The following is a 10,758-nucleotide window of genomic DNA, read 5'->3' as shown; positions in this document are numbered from 1 at the left end:
AAAAAAAAGAGAAAAAAAAAACTATGTGTACATTTTTGTGTCTTTTTTTTTTTCTTTTGGGTGTATGTTTTGTTTTTGAATGTTACGACTGATTTGATGATAAAAAATAAAAAGCAATTTGTTAGCCATTGACAATGCAAAACTAATTAATTATTATTATGATTATTATTATGTGACGTAATTTTATACGAAAACAAGGAAGGAGAAAAAAACATTGAAAATGTTTTTTCTAGTAATAAAAAAAGTTATGAAAATTAATTTTGTGGTTTCTATATTTAAATTCCCTTTACTTTTCAGAAAAGTCGATTCGAAGGTAAGTATTAAAAGATTTTAAAGTAAAAATGTGAAAAGCGAATAAGTAAGTATATTAAGATAAATTCAGGTTTTAAAAAAAATTGTTTATAGACCGAAGACTAAAATTAAAAATATCAGAACAGATGGACATTAATTGTATTTTTACGTTCACCATTTTTACAGAAATCTTTAATTTATGGTTCAAAATGATGCTCATAGATGGTGCAATGAAATGTCAGTCTAAATTGAATTTATTTATTTATTTTTGAAATATAGCTTTATAAATTATAGCTCATGTGTTAGTCTGATGTATGAGCTATACTATTGTAAAGTTTCAATCAAATCCAGTCAGTAATTTTTACGTGAAAGCATCGCAACAAACAAACAACGTTACTTTCACATTTTTAATATATAGGGAAGGGATAGGGATAAGAGGCCGAATTTTAAAATGAACCAATTGATTTTACTTTTCATTTGGAAGGAATTTTATATTTTCTTAAAAAATGCACAATATTTTAACACAAACTTAAATTTTCACTCAAATGCTCATAAGTTCTAACACACATTATTTACACAGCTTATGCTCCAGTCTCCACATCTTTGGTTGCGATAGAAAGTGAATACAGAATCGCTTTGTTTTTTGCTATGAGGAATATCCTCAAAGAGTTTGGGATATATGACAAGATTGAACAAGTTGACATTTTGCATGTACATATTAATATCGTTCTCTCGAGCTAGAGAAAAAAAGACAGCCTGATGTGCAATACAAAGTACGCAACGAGATAGGCGTCTTTTTTCCTGCTACCCTCTCCACTCGAGTTTCACATTCTATATATATATATATATATATATATGTTCTTGCCCTTAGCCCTATTGTTAACTAGTATAAAATAAAATTGGCCATATAAAGCTTGAAATGGAATAAGGAATAAAAACAAATATGACTGGACGGCAGTAATCTAACTTCTGTTGCCTTTACCTGGCAAATTTCCTAACCGACAATAAGGAATATTCATGAAAAATATAAAAACACCGTAAAAGAGATGACAAAAAGTGAAATTAAAATTAAAATCGGCTAAGAAATACGGATGTATAGACATTTTAAATTACTAATTAATTAGGCAGATATTAGACAGAGAGATCGGACATAGTATGCGACGTCCTATACTTTTGCCTATAAGAACTCCATGTTAAATTCTGCTTTGCTAGAAAGAGATACAAACAAATCTATGATGTCCTTTATCTTGAATGTTTTTATAGTTATTCGAAAAATAATTTTTCTTTACTGTTTGTTACATGAACGAGCTTTTAAAACAAAAACAAAAATCATGAATATTCCCTATTGAGCTTTAACAAAAACTAAACTTAATGGAGACTGAGCTAATAATGACTTTGGAAAAATGTTTTTCATTTGTATTTTTAGACTTCTAAGAGTGAAAATTCATAATATTATTGTAAAAAAAAAATAAGTACTAGGCAAGTTGAAGATTATTTTGTGGGGTAACATCACATATCCGAAAACTTTCACCAGTCTTTTTTATTTCATTAATTTCACTACCAGAGCCTGGAATTGTTCTTCCTGCGGGATTACACAGTCTAAACGTCCAAGTCACAACAGCAAAACACACAGCATTTGATGGAAATGCTCGAATTAATGAGACGGCTATACCTTTCGAAAAAATACTGTACCCATCAGTTCGTATACTTTTTTTGGCACAATCAATTATTCCCTTATATTCTCCTTTTTGGTCGGATTGAAAACGTGTTTTGATGACATCTATCGGATACGTTAATAACCATGACGCTTGACCAGCCAATCCTCCGGCAACTAACATACGTGCCGTAGACGTCTCCCCAGTTTTATTTGTTAAAAGTTCATAAGTTAGAAAATAAATTGTGTATGCGGGCACTTCTCGTAATACCGTGATTAAATTACCCTTAAGAAGACCTTTACGTAAGCCTTCTTTGTTATAAATGTTTTTTATAAATTGGAAAATATTTTGTCCTTGTCTGTCCTTTGATGAACTTATTTGATACCTAATTTTAACCAATTCAATTGAATTTGTTAAGGGACTTTGTACCAATCCGGCTATACCACCTGAAACAAATTTTTTTTAAAATTACTTTTGGTAGTCTAAAAAACTTTTATGACGTGTTAATGTAAAATATCTAATGAATAAGCAGTGACGGAAGAGACAAAAGTTTATGGTCACGAAGTTCATTAAGGAAGACTGAAAAAAGGGGAAAGAGAAATTTTTATGAAAGGGCACCACAAATGGGGGCTCCAAGTTCAGTAACGAAGGCTAAAAAAGAAAAGCGTCTCAAAACTATAGTTTCAGGACTCCTAGGGAGATTTTGTCCACTGGGTCCTTTTCCTTAAATCCGCCGTTGTTAATAAAGAAAGAAAGGGGTCCAGGACCAAAAGCTGTCATGAATCATGGATGATGGAGCACCCAGATTGAATGATAAATGCTCCAGATCTGCACAGTGGGAAATTCGCAACGTGAATGTAACATCCTAAACCATTCAAAACATCTTAACCTATAGAGAACCAAATTTGATTTTTGAATATCGAGCTTATTGGGGTATTATATAACGCTTCTAAAGAAATTTTAAAGCTGTCCTGAGAGCCGGCAAAGTATTTAGTTATCTATACGCGATTATAAAGGGAAAAAGCAGGATGATAAAATAACCTTAGCTCATTTAAGAAGAGAAGGACCTTCTTCTGATTCGATGTTATATCTGCCAATATCCTTCTCCAAAAAAAGGCAGCGCGGCTAGAGTTTTCCACTTACTTTCTTGTGAAAAACAATCCTAGATAGTATTTTAATTCAAGTTGAACATTTATTTTCGTAATATCGTCAAAATTCGAGAAATTACGTCGGCTGTTCTAGGTACTTGAAAATCTCTGTAGCGTTTGCAATTCAATACTAATAAACTAATATTTGTATTGATGTAACTTTCAAATATTGTCTTATAAACTGTTGCCGGGGCTCAAATTTTGACACTGTTGAGTATCATATAATTTCTACTCGTCCCTCTCTAAAGGTTGTCAATGGCGAATTTTTATTAAAATTAGTGGCGAATTATGTAAAATCTCATTACCAGCGAACACACAGGGATAAATAACATTTCTTTTTTCAAAATAACGTTCAACATTTCCAAAAATACCAAAAATTATCGTGTTTGCCATAACTGATCCAGCTACTGGAGGCATAACACCTCTATACATTCCACGAACACCATCACTTTTAATAATATTTTTAAAAACATTAATCGCATTTTGACTTTTTGCTGTTTGCGATTGTACGAGTACTTTAATTGTATCTAATGGATGTCCAACCACTATTCCAGCAGCTCCTAAATTAATTGGACAAATATTATTATTAAAAAATTTCGCCATTATTTATTTTTGAATAAAAAAAATATTTTACCTCCAAGACATCCTGCAAAGAAATCTAAAGCCATTTGCTGTGTTCAATATGTGGTTTAGAACTGAAAATATAAATTGAAAAACTGTTTAAGAATAAAATTCTGGATTCAAAGTTCATGTAGCATAATTTTAAAATTTATCAAGATTATTTATTTTGTGTTACTAGTCGTAGACGTCATTCAATAACAGAAGATCTCTAGAGAGATGGACTCTAAATCTAGAAAGATATAGAAATAGGAAAATTTCATACGGAATTTTTTTCCTCATACATTTAATAAACAAACTTTAAAACTTCGATATTGTTTATACTATTTTCAAATATTGAAAAAATATATACATTTTTCCGATAACGTCTACGATTTCATAAGTATCAAAAAGAGCTAAAACACTGAAACTTCATGTCTAACTTTCATATCCATGTAGAATCGAACATTAAGCTATTGGTCGGCATTTTCGAATTAGATTATACACTTTACTGTAAATTATTTTAGGTAGGTATAATAGATTTTCTCGGCAACACATATAAAAAGGTTAAAGGTCGAATTTCTAGTCCTGAAATACACAACATCATTTGTGGCACACTTTATATATGTGATCCACAAATGATGTTGTATATTTCAGGACTGGAAATTCGACCTTTAATTTGCACATCATAAATTACTTGATCATCAAAAGAATCCAAATTGAATTATTTAGAATTTTATTAAGGTTGCACTCGGGTATATACCCGATATATATTATACTCCGTATAGCGCAGTATGGCTTAAAGCTTTTATTTCTTTAAGAAATTATGAGATTTAAAAAATTCATAATAATTTGTATCAGAATATTTTTTAAAACTATTCTTCAGAATACGATGTTTATTTTATTTTTATAATCTACGACAGGTTTTTTAAATTTTTATCTCTTCATCGCCAGCATATGCAAGTTTTACGCAGCTTCGCAGAAATACTTATAATTTGATGAGATATTTTTTAATATTCTTTATTTAAATAATATTCCATTATCTTTTACGTTTAATTACTAGTGTACTATTTAAACAGAATTTATAAGAAATTTTTTACAATTTTTATTGTGTAATTGTAATTATCAAGGGTAAAACAAAAATTTTTTTTAAATTATAAATACTATTTATACAGAACAATTCCATCATTTATTAAATAATATTGCAAATTAATGAATTTTAATTAATTGGAATTATTTTTTTAAATGTAAAGCTAGTTTTGCTCCGTAACACAACGAATAGAATTATAAATTTGATGAAAATTGAGTGTTTCAAACAAAAAATTTTATGAATTGCAATTTAAATAAGTAGTAGATAATCCCATGTAATTAAATTTCGCTATTGATTGACAACATATTAAAAACTTTTCATTAATGTTATTTTTAAATACAATATTCTGATTTATTATTTTTAATTTAACGATAAATGTAATTCAAAATTTTTTCCATATGGATTATTCTAGATTTATTATTTTTAATTCAAATAAATTGAGAAAAAATCGTTAATGATAAGAGATTATACGACCAAAAATTGCAAATGGTGGATTCTATTCTTAATCTAAACACACACACTCAAATAACGTGCAAAATTTAGTTAATTACATTATTTAAAAAATTTATTAGTTGAATCGCCTTCCTTTGTTTTCTATTGTTTTCGAACAAACTTTCAAACTTTATTACGAATTTTTGCTTTACGTAAATATGTTGGATTTAAAGTCATGTCCGAAAAAATTATTTATTAAAAAACCAAAAACTAAGGATTGAAAAAATCCTTAAAATTCACCACACGGACACAAGTTTATTATTTTAATATGATCACCCAACTAAGTGATGTAATTAACTAAAAATTTCATTAATTCATTGAATAAAAAAATTTACACCAATATAATTTAGAGTTGACTTTACAAGGGTCAAAAGTTTGTGATAACGTTTTGTTAAACAAGATTGAAAACATTTATTTTGATATTCGTATTTTAAAAATTTGTTAGTAAATGATTAAAAGTTTTCCAGATGATTTCAAAATATTTAAGTACAAATGTTTTATTGACTTTTTTTCAAAAATATTTTTTATTTTGTGTAAAATTTTATTAATTATACGCCAATAGGGTTTTTCAACAACACGTTGAAATTTCATTGACCTTAAAAGAGATTATGAGCATTGTTGTTTTATTGAAATAGTTTTATTGGAAAGATAAATATTTATAGCCTAGTAAAATTTTGCTCAAATTTGCAACTTAATTATGATAAAAATGTTCCAAAATTTCCAAAATTATTTAATATGTATTTTCTATATAAGGATGCATTTTTGTTGACTTCGAGTTGACATATAGTTATTGAAATAAATACCACGATACTCGAAATAAAATTGTATATTAAGAAATTCTATTTAACAAATACAATTAAAAACATACAACAGACTTAAATTTCGCTCAATATCGATATTTCGATTGCAGAAAAATCATCGTCAGTAACTAATTATATTCATATAACACATATTTTGATATTTTTAACTTAAAGAATGTTTGTAATGTGTTATATGTATAAATTTAGCTATACTGAAGATGATTGCGTTGCAATAGAAATATACATATTTAGCGAAATGTAAGTCTGTTGTATGTTTTACAATTATATTTTTTAAATAAAATTTCCTAATATGTATACAAATTTATTTCGAGTATCGTGGTATTAATTTCAATAACTAATTGCTTCCTCCTTCTCAGATATCACTTGAAATTCGATACGATCCATGACATCGGCCTTGTGGCTTCTTTAACTCCAGACGATATTTTGTAAAATATTGACCAATCGTCTAATAATCCGATTTTTGGGACCGAATTATCTTAGTTTTATTTAATTTAGCATTATATTTAACTCGCAAAAGATTCTACTGCTTTAAGATTTGTGCGGATTACTTTATTGAAATAACTTCATAGGAAATTTATCAGGAAAATTTTGTAATTTTTGCAAACATAAAAATTAACTAGGCTATTACAATAAATAGTGTAATTTGCATTAATTGAAATTTTTGTTATTATATGACCTTTTGATAATTATATTTCAATACATGCCCTAATTAAATGAATTTTGTTTCTTTGTTTATCCGACCAAAAATATATTCAAATTTTAAGGTTGTATTATTGACTATAGCTAAACTAAAATCCGATTTAGGTACGATAAAATACTTTTTTCAAAATTAATTCCAGAGATATTTACAATTATGAAACATTAAAAAAATGCCTTTAGAAAAAATGCTTAGTTTTAGTTTCTTAATCCCGTTCCTTCATTAATTTTCATTCCTGTGTATTTAGCAATTTTAACGATTACGTCGTACTGTTTTCTCCCTATGCCAGTCAGCAGGATTTCGATTTGCAAGCTTTGCTTTAAAGATTGATTATTTATAGCCAAGTATTTTCTTTTTGTAATTTCTACATTTATCACTTATTATTAATTATCAATTATTTATGGCTGACCAAAGACTATTGTTTATGTATGTGTCACAGCCAACTAGCTTAATTAGCCGTTAAATTAACAGCCTAGCCTTTGAGTGAGGAACCTTATTATTGGTGTTTCTCACAGTTTGATTGCGTTTACGCAAAAAAAAGTACAATCGGAAGAGTCTAGTGACAAAAAGTTTGAAACAAGTATCGTACTAGTTTTCACGGCAAAAGTTGCAGTATTCAGATAAAAACTATGACGATGAAATGAGAGAGGCTGTGGCAAGTCAGTCATTTTTTGGTGACCAGAGATTCCAAAAATTTATCTGTAAGCCTGCTCTGAATCAGTGTCGCAATAATAGATGTGCTTGTTTTAAAAACAAAGGTCTTTGCGGATCCAAATGCCATGGAAGTTTAACATTTCGATAAAAAGAAATATTTTAATTACTAACACGAATACTTTGTTATTGAGTTACGCTATTTGATCTCATAATGATCATGTTATAATTTAAAATTACGAAAATAACAAGACACCGTTTAGTAAAAAGGCTAGGCTACTATCTGTACGGATAATTAAACTAATCCGCTGCGACATATGTATGAAAATTGTATGCAAGTTAAAGCATCTTTTATATTCGGGCTTAAAAGGCTTCGTAAGGTGGAAAAAACGCCCATGCCGCCGCTTCTCTGTATGGAATTTACTTTACTGTGAATGTTCGGAATTTTGTTCCCAATAATTTTTTCCGGTTGTTTCAGCCTTTGATCAACTTAGCTTAGTGGGTGTGCTTTTTTAACAATTACTTCATAGTTGCTTTCTTGGCCGACATAAGCTAAACAAAATCTGAAACAAACAATTTCATGTGATTGCGACCCTTATGGTCCACATCATCAACTACATAAGTAATAAATATTAATATTTTTATGTACTCTATCTAAGTATCACTTGTATTCCAAATCCTTAACCGAATCACACTATTGAGTGGAATATGAAGGTTGATATTTGGTAACACGTGCCAGCTATTCTATCTATGATTTTCCATTAGGTTTGCACAAGATTAATACTGGGATAGTTTTAATACCGGGATAGCTCCTAACCAAGTCAACCATAGCTGCAAACCTCCCACTTCCTTCCATTTCTCCTTATCCCCTTTTTATGACATGTTCTGTACAATGATTGTATTATTTAAAAAGAATGATTAAAATTGGATTGAATTGAATTGAATATTAATTTTTCTTTCTATAAGATGATACACGCATTTGTATACAAAAAGTCTCGGAATCAGCACCCAGCACTAACAAACAAAAATTTTAATTATACAAATTCATAAGAACTTCTCCATGTATTAGAAGTCAATAGGCTCTCAGTGTTGGGTAGCAAAATTAAATTGGACTTGAATATCAATGTTCACTAGTTTTGTTCTTAAGAATTTTAGTACAACTGCCTTTTGAACTTATTTTTTTATAGCCTACTTGAACAAATACGTTGAAAACATGCGTAAATAAATTCGTCGTAAATAAAAATTGGAATCAATTAAAACGCTTCATGTATATTTACTACTAAAATTGTTTATTATATACAAAAATAATACATTTATTTGGATATCAAATATTAAGTTCATCAATCATATTGTTTTAAAGTTTATAATAAGTAATACAAATAAGTTTAACGTCATTTGACGTCAATGGCAATTATTTCATTGTATATGTTTATAAGTCTAATAATTGTATATCGAATTTATAAAATTGATCAAAATACGTCAAAATAATGTAGGTTTATTAATCTTCTTCATTGTTACACTCATTATAAAATCCGCTTAGAATAGCACCATTAGTCGATTATAATCAATAACAAAGGTTGAGATTTTTGGAACTATATTCCTTTTCGCGCGTAGATGGGGTCTAGACATAAAAAGTGTCCACTTTTTCTATAGTTAATTATTTTAATAGCCGAGGTGCCAAGTTTACAGTACTCGCTTCACATGCGGATGGTTGTCAGGTCGAAACCTATCCACGTAAATAGTTTTTTTTTAATTCTACTTTGTTAAGTAACTCTTGATCATGATATTTGGTAACTTCTGATAACTCATTCATAGATGGCTTTTGACATTATATTTGAAAAACATATTTTGTTTTTATTACCCATGTTGAAATTTTTCGGGTAAGTGCAGGCGAGAATATGAATGTCACACCCCTGCACCAGCAAATATGTACGCATTGATGAATACTAACTCTGCATAGGCATTCTAAGCGAATTACATAAATACAGTAGTTGTTTTCGATAAAGAAAGTGTGATTGTCATTAAAAATTATCATTTTCTGAACTGGAATATCAAATTATATTCACATAATAATTGTTATTTATATTTTCCTACATATTTACGAATTAGTAGTCACCTCAAAAATTTTATTTAATAAAACTTTTCATTTAAAAATGTTGTAAGTACAATAATTTAATTTTTAAATTCATGGTTATTTCATTTAATTAAAAGGCCGCATTTTTTATGTCTTTTCTTGTTATCGTAATCTAACATTTTATTTGTCAAAGCACTTTATGTTGTGTCGTTTTCGGTTTTTACTGAATGCTTCCGGTGACAAAACCGAATATATTAGGAAATCTCGGTCTTGCCAATAACAAGCATTAAGCACAGATCGAACACGTTATCTATACCTATGTTGTATTTTATTATAAAACGTGTAAAAAATTGTGATATATTTAAATTACGGGTTATTATTTTATATTTTACAATGTACAACAGCCATTTTATAGAGTTGTGTACGAGTCTATAGACCTTTTCATTTCAATTACGATTCATTATTGTTTCGTACACACAGTAATAAGTTGGACAAAGATAAAAGATATTTATTATTCATTTTGTCACATTAGTTTTTCAACAAACTGTCCGAAACAAACGGTAATCACTTTTTAAAATGACGAACTCTATTGGACTCTCCAATTGAGAGATGCTCTATCTAGTGATTAAAATAAGAACTAAAATCATTAGATTTTTTACACTTGCTTAGTTTGCTTGGTACAACACACTATAAGACTATTAAAGATTTATCCACAACTGAACAAAACGGGTCGAGTTTTTACAAAGTGCAGTTTACATATTACATTTTTTTATTTATTAAAGTACACATAAGTTTATATAAGATAAATTTAATCACAACTTTTATCACTGAAGTTTCAAACACTCCTTCTAGCCCAAGTAACTATTATTCGAATATCTCGATATGTATAAGAATGAATTTTTGTTGACTTCGAGTTGAGACATAGTTATTGAAATAAATACCACGATACTCGAAATAATGGTAATGTTTTCCATTTTTAATAATTTTAAATTTTCCGTAATTTTTGGTAATGTTTTACATATTAATTTTTAACTTTGTATAGAATGTTTGAAATGTGTTATATGAATAAATTTACAGACGATCATTGTGTAGCAAGAGAAATATCGATTTTTAGCGAAGTCTGTGGTATGGTTTTTAATTATATTTAAAAAAAATTCTTAATATACAATTTTATTTCGAGTATTGTGGTATATGTTATTTCGTTTGAGTACGATCATACACGAATAAAAAGAGAATCATCTA

General features: G+C 28.5%; 1 protein-coding gene across 1 annotated transcript; it reads right to left on the bottom strand.

Annotated features, from left to right (window-relative positions):
- Positions 1-715: 715 nt before the first annotated feature.
- LOC123294895 (mitochondrial basic amino acids transporter-like) lies at positions 716-5,505 on the bottom strand. The gene is made up of 4 exons (XM_044876083.1): positions 5,333-5,505; positions 3,729-3,789; positions 3,400-3,654; positions 716-2,392 (listed from the first exon to the last, which is right to left on the bottom strand). The coding sequence occupies exons 2-4, from the start codon at positions 3,760-3,762 to the stop codon at positions 1,767-1,769; spliced, it is 915 nt and encodes a 304-aa protein (XP_044732018.1). The 5' UTR covers positions 3,763-3,789; positions 5,333-5,505; the 3' UTR covers positions 716-1,766.
- Positions 5,506-10,758: the final 5,253 nt, after the last annotated feature.

Source organism: Chrysoperla carnea, chromosome 3 (genome assembly GCF_905475395.1).
Source record: "Chrysoperla carnea chromosome 3, inChrCarn1.1, whole genome shotgun sequence".
Taxonomy (NCBI): domain Eukaryota; kingdom Metazoa; phylum Arthropoda; class Insecta; order Neuroptera; family Chrysopidae; genus Chrysoperla; species Chrysoperla carnea.
Note: the sequence above shows the minus strand (reverse complement) of the source record. Positions and strands in the feature narration are given on the sequence as shown.